Genomic DNA, 22,962 nt, shown 5'->3' on the forward strand with positions numbered 1-22,962 from the left:
TTATGATTTGAATGGTGCAGCGGCACCGGGATAAAAAGTTGTCATAACTCCTCTTTACACCAAACCGCTATATTTTACTACTAAAGAGGCAGTCACAAATGCAGTTATCTTGCAGGCACTAGGGGCATGATTTGAATGGTGCAGCAGGTGCAGCAGTGGCACTGGGCCCAAAAGCTGTCAGAACTCCTCTAAACACATAATATTGCTATTAGCTTAGATCAATTAATTCTATTATTTCACTCTTTCATTTAATTTTTCAAAATATTGCTATTTTCTTCACGCACTATACCACTAGTACCTGCACAGTATATATCCTTTTTGTGCCTAAACAAGTCATAAAACTTTAACAGACTTTCTGTAACTTACATTGTACAACTACTCAGCAAGCTACAATTTACAACACAAAGCAGCTTATTAATCGCACAGGTGAAACCTAATGCATTTATCAATGCTTGTTTGCCATTACAGCTTCTCACAAAGTAAGCTATGTTAGCACAGAGGGGCACAGTCCTGAAGAATGCCTTTACACCTCTTTTCTGAGGGTGCTATATAGCCAGAAGCATGTTGACCACCCTTTTCTGATAAAATGTACCCTGTCTTCCTTTTATCTTTTACCCACTGATGACCAGAATGAAAAAAATCTACCAGTAAGTAGTTTTAGCAGATCTCTGATTCTCCTCTGCAAATATCACTCTTCTACACACCCACACCAACCCCCCACCAATAAGTTCCTATTCTGACCCCTGTACACCTCAGTAGCTCCCCTTGTATGAGGTTGTACCCCACACAAACAGCGGCCGTATTATGAAGCATGCCGTCCTCGGTTAGGTGAGGCCTTTGTCCTCAAATAGGATTTGGCCAACTCACAAGAGACATACGCGTTGATGTGTGATAGATTACCACAGGTATTCTTTGTTGTAGCGCAATTCTGAATCCAGTTTCTGTCCCTTTGAAAAGTAATCGTTTTGCTGGTTTTTATACTAACCTTTTTTTTCTTTCTGCCAGTACTATACTTGGCATACCTGCTTGATGGTACAACAAGCAGCAATTTAAATTTCTTTGCAAAGGGAAAGCCCGCTACAATATCAAGGGCTGATTGAGAGTTCGGTGGGCGGGATACTCTGTAACAAGCATGATGTATATTCTGTCCCCTGTATTACAAGTACCGCTGGATATATGCATTTGTATTATGGCAGACAGGATATCTGTCACATTTGTGATGGAGTAACCCATCTGTCGAACTCTAAATTAAGCGCTAAGCTTGGAAAGGACAAATTGTCTGTGTCAGAGAGATGTCTTGGCTATGTATTCTCCACAGTATTAACTAAGGGTATCTATACGAAGAAGAATCCATCCTTTAGAATGAACATTCTACACCATGTCCACAGACGACTGTAATCGATCATTTGCATTGCGATGTGTGATGCCCAATGCATTACAAAGAGAACAGGGCATGTCTCTTTTAGTGTAGCTTAAAGTTAAGTCTCCTTCTGGTTTTAGCACTAGTGTTGGGATTTACCTCCAAGTCACCCAAGCCAGATAGCATCTCCATTACTGCAAAGCCAATTCTGGACAGCTGTGATGCATTTCTAGAGGCAACTCTGCAGGAACCTGTGTATCTTACCTCTACAAAAGTGCAGTTAACTGCATTTTGGTCAAACTTATTTGGACTTTGTTTTCATTCTTCTTTTTATTGGCTCTTCACCCATGGTTTACCTCTTAAGACTGACTACACAGCAAGTCTTCAAACATATTCACTAATTCCTGTGATGTCCCTAGGGCTTTGCTTTTTGACCTTGCCTATTACATGTTTATGGCTACTTTGGCCACCTCCATTGCTCTGTTGGCCTCTGTTTCTACAGGAATGCTAAAGATACACATCTTATTTTCAACTTCAGCGCAATGCAACATGGGCTTTATTTTCCTTATCTAAGACCAGAGTGTGGATAGGAAATTAGGCTAACAATAAGTGCTACAAATATGAATATTGGAAGCATGAACATTTGGAGCCTTATATACTGGTCTGCGGAGATGGGCAGGTAATCTTCTCTGGTTGCAGTGGTACAGAACCTAGCTGTTAATATCTGCACAGCTTTTTAGGTGCAGGAACAAAACTGGTGGTGATCGCAGCCAGTTCATTTCAGATAAATACGCTAAAAACCGTTCTGCCTTTAGTGGTTGGCCTCATAGGATTCACTTTGGACTAGGGGAACACAATTGGTATTGCTAATCCTTCATCTTCAGGCCATTCAGAACACGCAACTGTTTTGGCCATGGGCAAGATTAGTGTTATTCATATATCTTTCTTTCGGAAATAACCTTCATTTGAGCTAGAGCTTCCGAATACAATTTGTTTTGGCTCATTGTCTGAATCGCCATAGAAACACAGCCAGCGGAACATTTTTGTCTCCTTGGGGCGGACTGATGGCTGTGCATACATATATTTTAAATGTTACAACTATTGTATTTGCCTACTGATCTTGAAAACAGAATTCTTGTAGGGTTGCATTTGCAACCTTTTCCCCTTTCCTCCTTTGATACGACACTATTCTATTCCTTAATGTATGACACTGTTCTATTTTTATTTGTTATTGTCTATATTTTTTTCTTTTTTGGTTTGTACACACTTAAAGTGGAAAGGCATTCTACATTGCTAGCTAAATGAAAAGACCATACACATCTACAAAGGATGCCAGTGGACACTCTGGGTATTTACAGGCTTGGCAAAACTGTGCCGCCCGAATGACTGTGGGAACAACCTCCAGCTGTGGTCATTCGCCTCTCACCTGCCTTGGTACCCAAGTTCTAAAGCAACATACTTGGTTTTTGGTCTGTCAGAGGTCCAGATAGGCCCAGGTTTCTCCAGTTCTGAGCTTTCACAGTTTGTGGCTAAGAGAAATAATAATTGGGAAGGTCAGGGCATTTTCAGATGATTGCTAAGTGTGCCAGTGGGGAACTGCGTCAGTGGGGTGAGCAGGATCAGAACCAGTTTCTCCTTGTCCCTAATCCTTTTTCTTAAACTCAAGGTGTTTTAAAAAGGCATCTAGATAATCTTCTATGTGTTGTTTCTTTTCTTCAACACGTTGGAATTACATTAATAATGGTCAACTTGATTTGTTCTTGTCTTATTTCCTCTTTACCCCAGGCACGAGCACTCCTGCAGACAGCTTCTTCCTTGGCACCACACATGTATGAACCACATTTCAACTTTGCAGCACTTTCAGATCAGGTGATGTACCATTTTACGGTTCTTTCAACTGCAACCTTGTTTTTTTCCCCACAATGGAAAAGATTACTAACAAATTCAATTGACCATCATGAGATCTTTATCGGCATTCAAAGCCATTTCGAGTAATCTCTGCAGGTGAAGCACATTTCCGAATTAGTTTAAAAATGTATATCCATAAATAATACAAAATATTCAATATGCCAATTTGTCTTTTAAAAGGATGATATTTTAAGAGGTAATTTTTGCAGACTAATAGAATGAGACTCATGATGCCCTATGGCATCTCAGGATCCCTGAACACTACTGCTAGCTGTTTAACCTTCACTCACTTCACAGGTGATCTGTTGTGGCAGGTGTTGCTGCCTTTTGTAACTACTGTTGTTCATTATTTTAATTAGGGTATTTGTGATGTGGTAACACATGTTTTAAAGAGCTGCACCAAAATGTTGTACAAAGGGGGGGGGGGTAACAGTGAGGTGGGCAATTTAGAAATACAGCAGGGATATAATCTGTGTTGAAAGGTGTAGGATTACCATATTTGGTGAGTTGCAACCTCGGGATACATGGTCATGGGTCATTCAGGTTGACTGCCTGCAGTGGAACAGGTTATCTTAAATGTCAGTTTACTCAGAGTACCTGTTGTATGCTAAGCACAAGAATACCCTTAAATTGTACACCAAATCAATATTTGGTATATTAAGTGTGCATAATGTATTTCTGGTCACAAGGCTCATGGTAAATACTTGTTTATGGGGTATGAGTTGAGGAAACTGAGGTACCGTAGTAGGGTTGAAGTCTAATTTTGAGTTAGTCAAAGATGTGCACAGCAATGCTGGGAATTTGAATGTGAAGGCTCCTTCAATCCTAAGGAATGGGTAGATGTACATCTGTGGACATAAGTGTTTAAAAGTGCTTCTTTCCATGTGTTTGTGGATTTTATGATTTCAATTTGTTTTATTGAGTTTTCTGAAAACGTTACGTGACCACACCACCCCCACCTACTTCCATAGGACGGTGAGGTATAAAGGAGTAATTAATAGTCAAAAGCGCGAAATGGATATTGGGGATCAATAGGAGTGGAATGATGGGGTGGAAAGGAAGAAAATGGTGGGAAAGGAAGAAGTGTCTGCTCAACAGGTTCTAGTGTTACAGGACACCATGTGTACAGAATGTGAGGGAGTAGTACCAGCTAAGGCACCGTTATTTCTCCTGTGTCAGTGCTAGATGTCGCCTGTGTAAGGTGTGGAACCTACATGTATGCTGGGCAGGAAAGCTCCCGGAATTCCTGGTGTAGGAAGTGTATGCATGGGCCCCACATTTTGTCAAAATGTGTCTGTTTGCGTTCTACTACTGCAGTCAGTCTTTCCATGCCAAGAAGCCCCCAGGGATTATGCTGCCTGTCTGTTTTTGTCTGGGTGCTATCAGTTCCTCATTTAGACAACATAACCTGATTCACCGTGCATAGGGCAAGGGTGACTGCACTGCCCTCCGCAAATCTCAAGGGGTAAGTTAGTGCGTTGGGTAGGCCTAACAAAGTGTACCTGGGTAAGTTAGGTATGTCCATGTCATACATTTTGTTAACACCCACCAGGTCATCTGCTCAGCATTGTTGAAGTTTGGGGCAGTGCCATAGAATGTGTGTCGGAGTACCCAAGTGCCGCCAGCAGCCATCCTCCCCGCCATGGCTTCCATTTAATTTTTCTAACAGGTTTATAATACTAGTAATGCACAATTTTTGAGTAGAGTTTCCTTGCCAGAGGCACTACAGACAGATGTGCGTGCCCGGTGTACAACATCTACCCATTCCTTATGATTGAAGGAGCATTCACATTAAAATTCCCAGCATTGCTGTGCCATAGATTTGGTGTTAATTGTTGTGGCGTTAAGGAAATCGTATATGTCAGAGAGGAGTTTTTTGTCTGTATTACTGGTGAGGATCCACTTCTCAGAGGAAGTGAGGGGTCTGCTTGTGTGTGGTAGTTTGTGCAGTTGTGTAACTCCGTATCAAATTGCGATATTTTGCCGCTTTGCAGTGAGGCTGTCTTGATCAAATATGTCCCCTATACTCTTGCAGTTGGTTATTTGTCATTGTAAGAATGCTGCTTCTCGCAGCGCCGGTGGGAAATCCGGATTTCCTATAATTGGTATCTGTGGTGACACACAGGTAGAGAGTTTCGGTTTCATCTGTACCCGGTCCCATGTGCCCATTGATGCCCTAACTACTGGGTAAATGTAGACACTTGGTGATCGGTGAGCTCTGGGAAGCCAGGGTATATTTCCAAATGTGGATCCCTGCTATCGCCTGATGAAACACCAGTGCCTCTCCATGCTAGGTCAGAACCACTCTACTAGATATTGAAGATGAATTTAACCTAGATCTTTTGACTGGGGGAGAATGTTTGCATTGTCAGCATTCCGTCCATCATTTGTTTGTAGTAACACTTTTGGCCCTAAGTGGGATGGGTATGCCCAGACGTGAGTCCCTTGCTTAATGTGCCAATGGATTCAAGCTAGCCTGGCTGAAGAAGGATGACATACCCTGAAACCGGTCCCAGGATGCTTGTTTCCGGTCCAGGGAGGACCTGGCCTGGCACTTCGGTCTGGACTGTTCCCATGAGGCACAGGGTCAAGACTGATTTGCATATGGCTGGGTCCAAACTGGGGTGGCGTAGTGGGCAAAAGAACGATGGACTTAACCCAAATCTTTTGACTAGGGGAGAATGTTTGCATTGTCAGCATTCTGTCCATCATTTGTTTGCTGTAACGCTTGGTAGTAACATAGCAAATGGGGAACCCCCTCTGCTATAGCCAGATACGCCTGCTTTTTAGCCATGCATGCTTTTTTATCCGCCCATGTAAAGTCTTCAATTAAACGTTGCAGTTTGCTCATAACATGGGGTGTGGCTTGTAATGGTAGTGTCTGAATTACATATAGTATCTTGGACAACAGAGTGATTTTGACTGCTGCCTGTCTACCCAGCCACCAGAGAGAAATTCCCTGCCAGTTGTGCAGATCTGATATAGCCGTAGAGAATAGAAGAGCGTATTTGCGTTCCACTTTGCTTTCTAAGGAGTGGTGTATTTGTGGGGCTAAATATGTGACCCATTGAAAAGCCTAAGCGAAGGGAAATTGTCGTTCCAGATGGGATCAGTAGGCCTGGGAGAGGGTGAGGCTAAGAGTATGCGTCTTTTGAAGGTTAACCTTATAGCCAGAGGCTCATTCAGCAATGTTTGAGGAATACCGTAATAACCTCTTCTCTCATGGTGTCTGTCAGGGTGCCCGATGAGCTAAAGGAGTTATAAAGGCGGGTAATATGGGGGCCAGGGTCGTCGCAAATGTGTTATAAAAATCTGAGGTATTGGCCGGGTGCTTTGTCTGGTTGCAGGTGATTTATCTCCTTGATCACTTCGTCAGGTTGGATGTCTCTATCCAGTTGGGAGGCATTCTCAGCAGGTGTGCACTCCATAGGGGCTGGACCAAGTATGTTTCAGCGTCATCTAATGCTAAGGCCTCTGCAGTGTAAAGTGTTGAGTAGAAGAGCTCAAATTCTTGTACAGTTTGTGTGTGCTGGCATACTCTGTTCCCTCGTGATCTTTCAATCTCCTTGACTCTCCACTGGAGCACGAGTACGGAACGGGTGCTCCAGTATATGTCCTGCCTTATTTCCCTCAGCATAGTGTTTTTGTGTGGAGTGTAGGAGGTGGGATTCCCCTTTGTCAAAGTCTAGGACCTTGAGTTCTTTACGGGCTAACATAAGTTGATGCCTCACTTTATGGGAGCCGGCTTGTTTATTCCCCTCCTCTAAATCTTTTATCTGCCCTTCTAGTCAGTGTTGTTTGTTTTTGTTATCTCTATTCAGTTTAGTGGTGATGGCTATGAACTTGCACCGCACTACTGCTTCCTGCATGACCCACAGCAGGGCAATGGAAGTATCAGGTCTGTTGTTGGTTTCGAGGAAGGAGCAACTAGTGTCAGTTACTTGAGTGATGTTGGAGTCATATAAAAGCAATTTATGAATAATACCCCAGTTGCGGGCTGGGGGAGCGTTGTGTGGGATGCGTGTGTGATGGAGATGGGTGAGTGGTCAGAAAGGGCAGGTAAGCCTATGTCTACCGCCGTGGCAATCATTGTGAAGCGAAGCAAGATCAAGAAAAGCTCTAAATAGGCATATGTTTAGTGCGCCGCTGAAAAGAATGTGTAATTTTTCACTGTGGGGTGGCCCAGTCGCCACACGTCCACTAGCCCCATGTCCCTCAGCCATTGAAGGCCAGCAGCAGTGAATGCCCCCGTCTGCCCGGTCCTCTGTTTGGACCTGTCCAGGAGTGTATCCTGGACCCGGTTAAAGTCTCCCCCTAGCAGGATGTCGCATCAGCAGTGGTCATCACCTGGTCCAGTAGGAAGGCCTTTTGGTGATCATTTTGGGCATAGATGTTAGCTATTGTGAATGTATAAGTGTTGATTGCAATGTGTAAAGCTTGTAACCTACCTTGTATCTCTGCTTGTATCTGGATGACTCGGCCCGGAAAGGGTGTAGCTAGTAGAACCACCACAACCACCCATTTGCCCATGTCCGATGTAAAGTATTGGCGATCAAACCAATGGGACCATAACCATTTCCAATCTGTTTTAAGGAGATGGGTTGCCTGAATGAGGCAAACATAGCATCTAGAATCTTTAATCATGGAGAGGAGCGGTAGATTCTTTACCGGTGAGTTGATGACCTGGACATTCAAGCTAATAACTGTAATCATGGTTTAAAAGAGTCTTGAACCAGCCATATGGGGAACAAAGTGGGTCGCCATGCCACCACCCCAGCTTTTCTGTGTAGCCTAGACTGACTGCAATGTGTGTATCTATGTAAAAGTCATGGAGCATAAAGGATTGGGGGAAAAATACAAAGAAATATAACCAAAACGTTCCTCTCCTGCGAACACAATAAACTGTGTGAATGGGGTCTGTGTCACTGTCGGTTGATCATAGTTGTAAAGTGGGTTTGGAGCTCCACCGTTGTAACTTAGGGCACCAACTAGGAAGTGGCAGTGCAACCAGGGTTGCCACAACTGGAGCGGGTAAGGCCATCTTTAGTAGGAGAGTATATTGGGTGTTGAGTAGATGATGTATCTTGTTATTAGTCATTGTCTGTGTCCGACATGCTGTCTTGATGCTGTAGTTGGCGTATCAAGGCTGTTCTTTCTGTGCAGCTTTCTGATTCAGTCTGCTTGGGAGGGTGTCTGATTTAGATGAGGAGCACGGGGCTGCGCAGTTTGGGCCTCCCAGGTTTTTTCCTCTTTGGGGTGTGGGGCTCTCAAAGCCCATTAAAGAATGTGCTTCTTCCAGAGTGCGGACAGCGTGAGTCTCTTTATTCCAGACAAACTGAGCCGGAAAGGATGCCGTCATTTATAACACATCCCCCTCTCCAGTAAGAATTTTGTGGCGGGGTTGAGGGCCCTATGGCGCTGTAGCACTGTAGGGGACAGATAGTGGTACTGCCACACCTTCGAACCTTCAAACCGAATGGTGTTTTGATCTCTTGCAGCTGCCATGATAATTTCTTTGTCGGTAGGAGTGTAGGTATATTAGGATATCTTGTGGTATGCAAGGTGATTAAGCGGGGCGACCCGCTCTATGGGTACGGTCTAGCAAAATTCCTTGTCCACCAGCTCCGGAGCCACCTGTCGGAACAAACGGATGACATAGTCCTCCAGTTTGCTAGAGTCTGCTTGCAACAGAGCTCCTTTAATTCTGATGTTGGAGGGTCACGATCTGTTTTCAAGGTCCACCAGCTGGTATTGCATTTCTTCGTTTTTGTCCCTCAGCTCTAGCAGCTCACATCGATTTTCATTGAGTTCCTCTTCACGCGAGTCTGGGTTTGCTCCAGTGTGACTATCCTTTGGCCCAGGTCTCCCAGCTCTCTTTTAATGTCTTTGACATCTGCTGCCAAGTTGTGCATAAGGGCCACAATGTCGTCTCTCAGGGCGTCAAACAACATGTCCAGAAAGGCGCGAGTGACCAGCTCCCCTTCCTCTGATGGATCGCGGTATTCATGACTGTATGTGGAATTGCCATAGGTGAGATATCCTGAGGCTGTTCAGATTTTTTTGTGGGGGGTTTACTGTGCATGTTTTTTTAACGTAGTGTCCTTTTTGCGGTGCGTTGCCATGCCTGCATCTTCAGTGCGCCCCAAGGCTAGAGGCCAGGGGCTCTGCCACGTTAGTCGTCTATTGCCAAAAAAGGAGGGGTTTGGCCCAAAGGATTAGACGGTAGGTAGGGCCAGTTATACTACATAAGAAAAAAATTACCTATGCCTCTAGTGACTTCACAACACTTATTCATATGAAGTAAGATGAACGCAAACCAATACGTTTACCTTAGCAGTAATTTCTGCCTTTTATTTCATTCTTTTTTTGAATTAATATCTTTGATCACAAAAAGAACACATAGTCAACTAAACGAAATACCACATTAGTACTTACACAGTGAAAATGAACAACGTGAAAATGTGTTTTGACATACAATTACAAATAAATTCATAATAATCAAACCTCAATACAAACAAATTAAATGTCACAAAGAACAATCAATATATACACAATACGAAATACAAAGTTGTCATACAAAATGATAAATTAGACAACTAGCACCCTTATATTTAGGATAAATCAATTCCTCTGAGATATCAGGGACATAAGGGGATGTATTTGCAATATTTAACCAAGGAGTTGAGTTCCTTTGTCTGCCGATGCGTTTCGAGTGCCGGTTAAATCAGTTGCCGCACTCTCATCAGGGCTGGGTTAGTCTTTCTCACGAACAGACTGTTTGTGACAAAAAGGGGGGAGAAGGGTTTGAGTTTTTATTAAAAAGGCGCTTCCCAAAACCCTAATTCTTTCTCTATCTGAACAAGTTAGTGGTCACATACCTGCATTATGCCGGTTTGATGTGACCATCAGCAATATGTAACCAGCAGTGGTTGCCAATCTGCAATAAAGTACATTATAAATGATTTAGCTCATGGGGCGTAATTCTTTTGTCTGATAGCTATGTATAGGGGGAAGGAGGGAAAAGGGTTACCTGGTTTTCAATATTGTGTGGCCAAGATGATTTGTAAGCAATAGACAGCAATTGCAGGTCTTTACTTCTGCAAGAGAAATAATACATGCGATTTTGCGGTGTCTGTTTATATAGATTTGAAATGTGACAACTGAGCGCAAGTTATTTACTTACTCGGGGAGGAGGGCCCAAAGGCGTGGCCCCGCAGAGGAAGTGTTGTGACAATTGACAGTCCTTCACTCTCTTTAAATATAGTTCGTGGCTGCAGGGGCAAAAATGTAAAGGATTTGTAAAAATCATTTTTGGCTGGAAGCACTAGATGCAAGTGCCCAATGTGTGTTACTCACCTAATAAAGCTTCAGGCTCAAGGTTTTAAGTGGGAATCTGCCTCCATTGTTGCTAGCAACTCGCCAAGCAGATTCACACGTCATGTGATGGTGCATCAGTGTCACGTGATGCGTTTCTGACCAATCACGGGAGGGGATGATTAAATTGCATTCACAATGACTTCTGGGAGATGTAGTTCATTTAACTCATGTATTTCAATTCGTTTGTCCAAAGTAACCATTTCAATTTCCCAAGTCGGTTGTGTTTTCCAACATATCGATATTGATCCCATTTATACTTTATTAGAGAGACACAAGCCCTGAAGCTGACAGCAGCGCCATATATTTGATTACAGCTCATGAGATTTCTAAGCTCTATTTAGCTCGCTCATGCAGTTGAGGCCCTGGTTGATGCTATCGAATTTCATAATTAAATATGCCTCTCTCTGCATTAGAGCGGTCTCAATACATGTAGATTTTGGGTCAATCCATGCAAGAACTGTCCAACGCAGTTCATTTTCGCTGTGCTCAACAGCTAAACAGTGTTCTACCATAGGCGCTGTCAGGACTTTTCTCCTAATTCGAGATTTATGCTGTGTGATTCTCACATTAATCTGTTGGCTTGTCTTTCCGATATATATTTTATTGCAAGGGCATACCACTGCAATAAAGGCAGGTTGTGCTGTGGTCTGTGGGGATTTTCTTTGCACAGCCGGTTGTGCCCAATGCAGTTCCGTACCACTAATCTGAAACTCCCACTACTGTGCAGACTATGGTGCTTGTGTGGGCTGAAAAGTCCCTTGGGCCCTAAAAGTGCCGTTAGCCCCTTTATGTTTAGCAATTGAGGACACCGCAGGAGCTGCCCTCCTAGGGTGCCTGAAGTGCGTGTCAAGGTTCTCCTGGATGCAGCATTGCGTCGTGAACTTGGCCCCACTGCTGTTTATCCCTGCGGGCAGTTAGGTATTAGGTCCTCAGGGCCTGGTGTCACTTAGGCAGGTATTAGTGTGTGCATGATGCATTCAGGGTCCTCACTGTGCAGCGCCTCATGTACCCCAGGTCCACGCATTCCCAGGGGTAGAGCATGACCTCCAGCCCGCCCAACTTGTGGCCTTGCCGCCCCTAGCTGCTCCAAGATTGGGTGATGCGGCTGGAGCCTCAGTGGCGTCCCCGTGTCTTAGCTTTAACTCACAAACCACTGGTATTTTCTACCTAGTGATCTTAAATTTGCAGCTTATGTTAATACATAGCCATGAATTAATCCAAAAACAGTCAGTCTGTGGCCTAGTATGCACTTTGGGTACCTGTAGCCTGAAACGGGGAGGTGGCAGAACATACCCTTAAGTTGATGATGCATGCCTATATGGTTGATGTTATGTCCATGGCCACTGACCCGAGAGCCTACCACCTTTGATTTTTCTTAGAAGATTTAAAATTACAGTCTCCTAGGAGTCAATAGAGCCAAAATCCCAGGATTAAAATCATTTGTAACTGGAGTCATTTCACCTCACAGGGGCTTGAGGTAAGCATTCAAGAATTCATGCGAAAAAGTGAGGTACCTCAAGTCTAGAGATGCAGTGAAGAAATCTTGTTTCATTCAGTGATATTATGTCAAAAGCTCTAGATACACTTGCATCATTTTTTTCTGTCACAGCCAGTCCTCCGTGTAGGTGTAAGTAGTACTTTTTCTTTTAATAGTCAGCTTCACAGAAAACGTTTGACAAAAAGGAGGAAATGTGAGGTTCAAAAAGGAAAAAGAAATTATAGCTAATGGCACATATCAACAAAAACTATTTTATTCAGAACAAATAAGTCTGGTCAATAGTGCCCTGAAGGATTTTTTTCTCGAGCTTGCAGTCTCTGGAGAATTGTTGCTTTCTGCTACTGTCCCCTCTCAAACCCAAATGGATAATCGTACTTACTGTAATGAAAAAGTTTTAAGGCAAAATTCTGTTTATGAACATATTTTTGAAAAAGCAATGTTTTGAAAAGTGCACCTTGAATTAGTTTAATTTGGGTGACTTACTAGACTCTATTATCCTACCATTCTGAATACTGGTTTTAATATGCTGAGAGCAATGGAGCATGGGCGTAATAGTGTGTAAGAGTCTAGGATGAGAGACCGAGGCTTATGGTTGAGTGAATGAGTAAGGGAAAGGGTTTTTAATCAATGAGACAATGTTTTAGATGATTTGTTATGTAATGGAAATATTATGACTTTGAAGTAAATAGAGATCTTAAAAATGAAGAAAATAAAGTATGTTTTTGACAATCAATAAAATTAGCTGTGTATTTTAAACAGGATTGCATATTAGCTTTTGTTTGGACTCTACATTAATGTATTGCTATATATTTAACTTTGAGCTCTATGAACAATTAGAAAAGAAGGGTGGGTAAACAGTATATAGTTATGTAGTGGTACATCCCGAATTCTACTGCATTGTATCCAATAGTCAACATTTGTATTGGGATACACTGCCTTTACTTTTCGTGGAGTCACATACTAGTTATGCATTATTTTAAATTAGTTTCTGTATTCTGTGCACTGTATAATATTTTGTTGTATCCTTCCGTGGAATTGGCAGAGCTCCAGAGTTGCATCCAGAGTTGCCCATTTCCACATTATTTTCTCCCACGTGTTCACGTAAGGCCATCAGAAAGGATTCTAAATAACAGCCAGCATGGATTTAATATTAATTAGGCCTTTTGCAGACTCCTAGGATATTAACCATTCATCCACTAGACTCTAACGTCTGTCAGCAGGAAAGTACACCCAGTACCGAATTTGCAGGTTAATGCAGGCTCTATATTTAATCACAAGAATTTTTTTTCCTACCTTTATTAAATGTATTAATTTTTTTACAACTGAATAAACTCAAACTTTTGACACAGAACCCACTAGAAAGGACATAGGATATTTTTGTGACCATTAATTCCTTAATTTCCCTCAGATCTTCTAATAGCAGCAGACAGGACCTCCCTTCTTCTGAGAATGGAACTCCTTTTTTGGCTATGAATAATTCTAAAGGTTTGCACGAGCCCAGACCTAGCCCACCTGCTTTTATGATGCATTCGCACAAAGGCAAGAAAAACGCTTTGTTTGTAGCACCGGAACTTTCCATTGACCTTACTGGCAATTCATCTAGAAAGATGGACTCTTCAAAATATTTGTATCATAGGTCTGCTATTAAAGATCCTGTGATAGCTGGATATAGCCCTCAAAGGGATTTATCTATCAGAAGGGCTCAAGCTGAAAACGCACCTGTTATTTAAATGTTTAATGTGCCGAAGTTGGGAGCACAAACATGTGAAGACTGGGATTCTTTTAAAAACAAAGTTATTTACTGATAGAGGATGCAGTGTTGCTGCCTTTCCATTGTTCCTTCTGAAATAGTGGATGTATTTTAAATGTCAAAGAGAGAAGAAATGTATGACTTGAATAAATTGACTCTAGTAGATTACAATCTGGTAGATTGACTAATAATGTCTTTGGTCACACATGCTTTCCTACCTCTTCTTCCTAGAATTCAGTTTAAACTCTACCTTTCCGTAACTATGTATTTACCTGCTCCCCACTAAAACCTGACCCATGCCACAATCAATTCACTCCCTCCTAGGCAGAGAATATCCCCTATTAAAATAAGTCCTTCCTCCTTGGCACTGAAAACAAACAGTTGACTCCCTTCTTTTCCTGCTGTATTTCCTTTCAACGATTTTGATCATTCTCTTTTAGGGAAGATTGTTTTGTTAACCCTTCAGCAACTCTTCCTTCTTCCCTTTTAAATAAAATTGCTGGGAGTCCTACAGGTGAGGTTACGAAGCTAGTTTGAGAATGCCTTGAGCTGGCTCATGTTTATTGCAGGAGCTAGCTCAGGGAACAACCATTTAAATTATTATACTGGAACGTTGCTGGTTTACACCCTGAGCTAGATGATTTATAGTAGTTTGACAGGTGGATAGCTATCGTAGACTAATATTCCAGTAAACATGGGCAACTCAACCAATTAATATAATGGGTTTTAATACCCATGTTATTGGCACAAACCCCTCAGCAGATGAGCTGTACTTCGAGTGGGCTCATTACCTGTATTAGGATATCGCTAAACTGCAACATAAAACCTTTCTGTATTGATTCACCTGACATATTGGGCTTGAGTCTTACCGTACCTTGAGGTTTGAGGGTCTGAGCGCCGGGGCACCTCCCATGAGATAGCTGTGCTCTTCAGAAATCATTCATTCATTCAACCTTAATTCAGTTTATATTTGTGTATTCCCTCGCAGTAAGGAGCCTCCAACTATAACTCTTTTAGATTACCATCTTCTGATCTCAACCCAAAGCCATATCTTTTTATTTGATAATGAAAAAGGAAGCCATGGGTATCCCGTTACTTGATTCCCCGTTTGTACCTTTCACTGTAGGTACTGTCCAACTTGCCCAATTAACTATCGCACAGCGTGCGGGCATGCAACACCTAATATGATCGAGTGAGTTTAAATACTTTTAAACAGGGGATATATAAGAGTAAACGTTTTCTTTTTGGACAGAGCATTGTGGAATAAGATGCTTTATTTTGTAGTTTTCCAAAAACAGACAATGGTCACTGGCATCTTGGGATTCGTCTAGTTCCCACCTTGATTAAGCATTATTTTGGGCAAGGCAATTAAAATCAATTTGAGCCTCCTATTAGCAATAATTGAAGAACAGTCAAATGGCCAAAGGTGCTAGTTAACAAGGAATCTCAAAACTAGATTTCTTTCTCTTTTACCTGGCTCTCGAGCCATACACTAATTTTCCAAGGCATGCTATCCCTATTACTCTGATCCACCAGCGATTATTTGACCACCTAAGGAAGTTGTTTCAACAGCCTATTCACGCTCCACCTCCAGGAGCGATTGATATGAGAAAATGCAACTTATTGTTTAATACGGACTGTCTTAAAGCAAAATCTTCTCTTGTTCAAGCTATAAAACATGCTCCCCATCTATTATTAGGTAAGCCAGATCAGATTACAGGAACATTCTTAATAAAAGTAAACAGGAATACGATGAGGCTATGTGGACAGATCTTTTGGCTTCAAGAACCAGAAATCCATAAACCTTTTGACATTTAATTGCCCATGGTTTTAGACAGGGTAGTTGATCTACCGACTTTGCATTACAACCTTCAGAGTGGCTTTTCCACTTTAAGAGCCTCTACCCTCCTTCACTTGTTCTGGAGGCCAACCAGGCAATTTATACTAATGTTTTCCCCGTACTATTGGGATCTATATCTGAGACATTCTAGTGTTTCTCTTTGGCTGATACTTATGCTGCCATAGATACGATAAAGCAAGGTTAAGTCCGGGACCTTTTTTGTCATGATACATAGCTGTGGTGCCCTTGAATAAATCTTCTATTGAATTTCGTAATTAATGGGGAGGAAATCCCCGATTCATGGCATGGAGCTGAAATTGTTCCTATATTAAAAATGGAAGTAGAGCTTATTAGGGAATTATAGACCTATAAGTCTAGTGGAAAATCTGCAGAAATGTTTAGCTAGACAAGTTTTACATAAACTTGAACAATGGATGTTAGATAAAAACATTCTTATTTCCCTTCATGCCGGTTTAAGAGGGAAAGTAGGCACAGTCAAACAAACCTTCTGCTTTTCACTTATCCAATGGAAATATGGCATTAACTTTAAGGATCATTTATATACTGCTTCAATTGAGCTGCCGTCGGCCTTCTGTTTGGTACCTAGATCTTTACTCTGGGCATCGCTTAACCACATGGGTGTTATTGCCCCTTTATTTTCTGTTATCATTAGACTTCATGAGAACAATTATGCTGAAGCACTCTGGGGAAAACTGGGTGAGCTCGCTGAGTTCATACTAGTAAGCAAACGGGTTAGGCAAGGGTGTTCTTGCCGCTTGTCTTTTTTCTTTCCTTAAAAATTATCTTTTTACAGTACTGGTAGACTGCACTCATGACTCATCTAAATCAAACGATCTTCCCAAACCTGCTCTCTGTTTTGTAGATAACACCCTCCTGTCTAGCACGCGTCGGGGTTTGGGAAACATTTTAGCTATGTTTAAAAATTATTGTGATCATAAGGGCATTGCAATCAATATTTAAAAACGAAATACATGGCCCTAAACCCCCACAGGTTCTTCAAGAGTGACCTCTATTTAGGCACCACACAACTTGAAAAAGTGGAGAGCTTTTACTTCTTGGACATAAGGATAGATAATATTGTTGTGGGTTTCACAAATAGAGAAGAGTTGTTCTATTCTGCAACTTAGGATAGGTGCCCTTTTAAAGTTTTAAAGCTCTTGAGATTTACAAAGATAAAGCTCAGTCAGTTGCCTTTTATGAAGCAGAGATATGGGGTTATGCAAATATATAAAAATTGACAGCCACAGTTAATTATTTTGCTTAACTCTAATCTCCGACAAAGCACTCCTTTAACTCCATTGTTCTTTGATATAAAGCTGCAAAGAGTTGAGCATTTGGCTGTTCTGAGACCTCTTCTATACAGGGTACAAATATGGACTACTAACCAATTAGCTTACTATAAGGCGTTTCTTTCTTAAATATTGAAATCTTGTTTGCTTAATACCATGTCTTTGCTTTCGCATGTAAAAAAAATGGCTTGTAACCCTAGGGTTAGAAAGCCGGTAAAAGGATCCATTGCCTCTATCCCCTTTGGCTAAGGTTATTGTAAAAAAAAAACTTATTGGGCTCACATTTTAACACTAGTGAATTCCTTAGAGGGCAGTCTTACAGCTAAGTACTTGGAACATAAACTACCACCTCTCTGAGTAATTTCTAGGCAAAATATATTCACCTTTAGCAAAGATACTGTATATGAGAATTCGGTTTGGAACACTTTACATCAAGAGTTTTACATTGAGTTTTCCTTTCCACATTCCTCCATAATGCATCTTATCATTTTGTAATGGCCTGGTGACCAAGAATCTAGAACACCAACTTTTTTTCTGCCCTGCATATTTAACAGCGAGGAAAAAGTGGTATCTGCCTATTTACCTTTGCCTGGGTTCCAGCCAGTATTTGCCTGCTTTAATGATCTTACCAGCTAATGGTTCTTTGCTATGAGCAGATACATATACTGTGCGTGTTTAACCAAAAAAATGCATAGGCCAGCAGATATAAGATTTTTAAAATTCCTTTTAAATTACTTTCCAGTAGCTCTAGGACTTACTGAGGTAGATGTTCATTTCCCCATACATTGAGAATCCTAAGGCTGGCTGTATTTTTGATTAGTACAAAATGGTATTCATGACATATGAGATTCTAAGGGCACGGTTAATTGCTGTGTTTTTTATCATTTTTAACTAATTGGACCGTCCCTTTTATAGTTCTGTTCCATTTTGGAATTTGCATGGATTTAGACATCTTTTGATTGATCAATTGGGCAACCATGGATAATGGTAGATTGTCAAACGGTATATATCAAACCATCAGAAACTGATTTTATTTTCTTATTGTTGGTCAAAATGTTGGCTTATGAGGTGGAGCCAAACATACCTGTGCCCAGAGCGGACACTAGTTTGAGGTTTTTGTTCACAGGTGCAAGTTGTGTAACCTCATCAGATAGCAGCTATGCTTCTTGTCCCTGTAGTAGCTGTGCAAACGGCTTCTTTATTATAAGCTTAGTTTTGCACATTGCATTTTATATAGCTTTTCTATATATCTAACACATTTTATTAATGTTTATATGTACTCTAATGGTCTTTATTGCCAAATAAAGACTTGATGATGATTAAATATATTAATTTTTCACATGTGAATAGATCCTCTGACATACTAAAATCCTTAAATTTTTCAAGGGCTCTATTATCGCTGAGACATAAGCTGCCCTAGGTCTATGTTGCTTGTGTAACCAGAGCAGATCCCAGAAGTGCGCCCGCTATGGCCAGACGTGGGTCCTCGGCTCACTGTGCCCCTAGAATTAAGCTATCCTGGCTGATGAGGGCTGAAACCCCAAAACCGGTCCTAGGATGCTAGTTTCCGGTCCAGGGAGGACCTGGCTTGGCAGTTTGGGCTGGACTGTTCCCATAAGGCACAGGATCAAGACTGATTGCATATGGCCAGGTCTAAACTGGAGTGGCATGGTGAACAAAAGAATGATGGATTTAACCCAGATCTCTTGATGGGGGATGAATGTTTTGATTTGTTCTGCATTCCGTCCATCAATTGTGTGTCTTTTGCTTTCTCGGTCTAACCATCTAGGCATACGTGTTAAGTGCTTTTCACTAGTCCTTAAGAACCATTAAACTGCAAACGTCAACTAGGCCACTATGAATCGTTTTCTTTATTCTGAAGACTACCTCTTCCTTCAGTTTTCCTGGTCTGCTTGTGAATCCGAGAGATTTGTGTCTTTTTCCCCACCTCCTACCTATCCTCTGTATAAATGAAACACACAGCGATTGGATTTTTACTAGATCTTGTTTAAGTATCATTATTATGAGGACCTGAAAAAACCTTTTTATGTTTCACTTACTGAGGAAAAGCTATTTGGGTTAAGATGGAAAAAGGCATATGGCATGTCCTAGGCATGCTGTACAGCTCCTTTCTATGTGAGCTGATAATTGAAACATTTGATTCGCTTAGCAGGGAGTCCCTCTGCAGCAAAAGCTATTTGGGTTAAGATGGAAAAAGGCATATGGCATGTTCTAGGCACGCTGTACAGCTCCTTTCTATGTGAGCTGATAAATGTAACATTTGATTTGCTTAGCAGGGAATCCCCCTGCAGCAATGCTTGCACTGCCTTACTCTGTCCGTAAAGATGCACTGGTGTACTAAATTACATTTGTGCCTGCTCCTCAGCTCTCCAGAACATCAGATCCCTTTCGTTCACCTCACATTCTGTTTGAGCCCATATTGCCCCTGATTCCAATGACCCTACCTGGCGCTCATACTTCATTCCACTTATTCTTCAGTTCCCCCATGCCTTCCCAGGTGCTCCTAGTTGCCACTGTGTTCCTCGTTTACTTTATCCCACCACATACCTGCTTGTCCCCTAGCCTTGCTCCACCTTCTTCAAGACTGTCCCCCCCTTTCCTGGTGCACTGGTAGGGAGCTATGTGTCTGAGAGATGAGAGATGAGAGATGAGAAGAGACAGGTCGACAGGAGCAGCAGTTGGAATCATTAAGTAACATAAGTTTAAATGTTGAGAATTCCAGGCAATAATGTGGCCTTGGCACAATGTCTGAATTCTCTGACAACATGCAGCTACTGGTATAATGGTGGTAATTCCGGATAAAATGCAGGACCTGCCACATATTGGTAATCCCTGATGACATGCTGGTGAGTCTCAGGACCCCGTCGGCACCGTCACCTCCCTCGGTCTCTGTGCAGATACTGGGGTGCTTTGAGCTGTCGGGTGGTGGTGGTCGAGGACTCCCAATCCGGATTCCGAAGCAACCACAGCACCGAGACCGCCCTACTCGCCACCACAGATTACATCCGCACCCTCCTGGACCAAGGCCACTCCGAAGCCCTCATCCTACTCGACCTGTCGTCAGCCTTCGACACCATCTCTCACTGCACACTAGTCGCCAGACTACATGACGCCGGCATACAAGGAACAGCCCTGGACTGGATCCGATCATTCCTCACCGGAAGAAGCTAAAGGATCAGACTACCTCCCTTCCTCTCCGCCCCCACGGAAACCACCTGCGGAGTCCCACAGGGATCATCTCTGAGCCCGACCCTCTTCAACATATACATGGTCCCCCTCGCAGCCATCGTCCGACAACACAGCCTCAACATCGTATCCTACGCAGACGACACCCAGCTCATCCTCTCCCTCACCAAAGACCCCACCACCGCAAAACTTGACTTCCAGAAAGGAATGCAAGACGTCGCAGTCTGGATGACCAACAGCTGCCTAAAACTTAGCGCGAAAAGACAGAAGTCTTCATACTCTGAACCACCACCTCAGCATAGGACAACACCTGGTAGCCCAGCGCACTCGGAAGCCGACCCACCCCCTAAGACCACACCAAAAACCTCGGCACCGTACTTGACTCATCACTCACAATGAACCGACAGGTCAACGCCATCACTTCTAGCTGCTTCAACACCTTCTGCATCCTTCAAAAGACCTTCAATTTGACCCCCCCGGAGTGAAGGAAAACAGTCACTCACACACTCATCACCAGCAGACTGGAGTACGGAAACACTCTCTACGCTGGCATCAACAAATCCCTATTCCGCAAACTCCAGACAATACAGAACACCGTGGCCAGGCTCGTCCTCGGCATCCCCCAGCACGAACACATCAGCCAACACCTGCGGAGACTCTACTGGCTCCCCGTGGAGAAGAGCGGCACCTTCAAAATCCTCACTCACGCCAACCAATGCCTCCACAACAAAGGACCCAAATACCTCAACAACACAATAAACTTCCACCTACCAAAAAGAAACCTCCGATCTGCCAACCTTGCACTAGCGGAAGTCCCACGCATCCACAGAGCCAGAGCAGGCGGAAGATTGTTCTTTCACATTGCAGCCAAGACCTGGAACGATTTACCGGTAGACGTCAGACGCAACCCCTTCCTGAACACCTTTAGGAAGACTCAAGACCTGGCTCTTCGGCTGAACTGATCTGCGCACCCCCCACCCCCAGCGCCTTGAGACCCTCACGGGTGAGTAGCGCGCTTGCAATTCCCTGAGTGATTGATTCTTTGGCTTTGGTTTCTGTAGAAGGAGGCAAACGGGACAGCTGGGCCACTCTCATTGTGGGTCTCACTGTCCCTGAAGTCCTGCGACACATAGGTTGGTTTTCCACTGTGTTTGTGTCCGATCAGGTCACAACAAACCTTGGCTGTTGCAAGGGGTCCAGTACCCCATGTATTGGTGTTCTGCAGCTCCTGTTAGTCATGGCATCCCCAGACTTGAGGGAGGATTGATCTGACCTGCAGCAGCTGGGCTGGCAGCTGCAGCGTAGTTAGTCCCTGTAGGTGGCAGGTTGGTGTACCGGGCATTGCTTCTTTGGGGTCTGTGGCTGCAGGGGAGAAGCTTCTCTACTCCAAGGGAGTTTCTTTGGCAATTGGCGAAGCACTGACAGCCCTCTGGGTTTCTTGGAAGTCTGCACAGCAGTGTTGGTTGCGCCACGAGGGAAAGGTGCAGCTGGCAGGGTTGTCGCCAAGTCAGCCCTGCTCCTCGGGTCAGTAGTCTTCTCTGTCTACTCTTTCTTTTGTGTCCATTGATATCTGAGGTCCTGGCGTAGGGGGTTGCCTAAATACTCACTTTAGAGGTGTTAAGAGGAGTGAGAAGTAGTACCAATGAACTACTTACCTCTGGTGTCAATACACCTCCTAGAATGACCACTTCCTTTAGGAAGTGCGCATCACCCTGTCCCAGAATTCTTAATTCCACCAAACACTAGATAGCAGAATTCCTATCTTCGTGTTCACTTCAGGCTGGTCACCCAAGAGGTGTGGCAAGCCTGGCAGTGGAACACACCTCCTGCATAGCTAATTTTCCCATCTCTCCTGGGGCCAGATGGGTCCAAGGCAGGGAGTGGCATCTCCCCTGTCTGTGGAAGCTTTGGGGCGCATATCAAAGACCAGCCTTGATCTTTACCTCTAGGGTACCCTCTGAGTGCATGTATTAATAAAACCATCACTGGAATCAGTGTGGCCTTATTAATACTAGGTGGTTGATACCAAACAGCACAAGTTTCAGTGAAAGGTTTCAGTGAAGCCATTATGTAACTGGGGGAATTCGTTTTGACTAGTGCCCAGTACGTACCTTAAGTAAGCTTCTCTGTTCACTTGTACTGTCAGTAATTTAACTGGCCAGCACAGGTGTATATTTGCTCATGCAGATATGTCTTTGTGTAATATAATACACCCTGCCTTATGGCTGTAATGTCTACTGTAGGGGTGTCATACAAATATTACATGCAGTGTTAGGGGACCTGGCACACAAGTGTGTGCTATGTTGTGTTTTCAGTTGTTAGAGTACCTTGTCACGCAGCCTGCAGTGATAGTCTGTTTGAGTTTGGTGCTGGGTCCTTTAGTGTGGCATAAGATATGCTGCAGATCTTAGGGACCTATGACATAGGTACTAGAAGTACCACTTACTAGAGACTTTTGGGGATATCACTCTAGTTAGCAGGAACCCAGTGCACTTCATTCAAAATTGCATCAGATACCTGGCAAAAAGTGGGGGGACAACTGCAACAACAACGCTGTTTCCTACAGGTAGTAATCCCTTGTAAAATGCTGAACCTAGCACAATGGTGGTAATCCCTGGCATCATGCTGGCCCTAGCACAATGTGGGCAATTTAGGGCAACATGCTGACCATGGCACATTCCCCAACAAGGATCCGACTGAGATTGACCCGAG

General features: G+C 43.1%; 1 protein-coding gene across 1 annotated transcript in view; it reads left to right on the plus strand.

Annotated features, from left to right (window-relative positions):
* TTC8 (tetratricopeptide repeat domain 8) overlaps nucleotides 1–22,962 on the plus strand; it is a 340,270-nt gene that overhangs the window by 292,231 nt on the left and 25,077 nt on the right. The window contains exon 13 of the mRNA XM_078660024.1: nucleotides 3,146–3,229. Coding sequence (XP_078516150.1) covers nucleotides 3,146–3,229 — 84 coding nt within the window. The remainder of the gene's footprint in view (nucleotides 1–3,145; nucleotides 3,230–22,962) is intronic.

Source organism: Lissotriton helveticus, chromosome 9, assembly GCF_964261635.1.
Source record: "Lissotriton helveticus chromosome 9, aLisHel1.1, whole genome shotgun sequence".
NCBI lineage: Eukaryota > Metazoa > Chordata > Amphibia > Caudata > Salamandridae > Lissotriton > Lissotriton helveticus.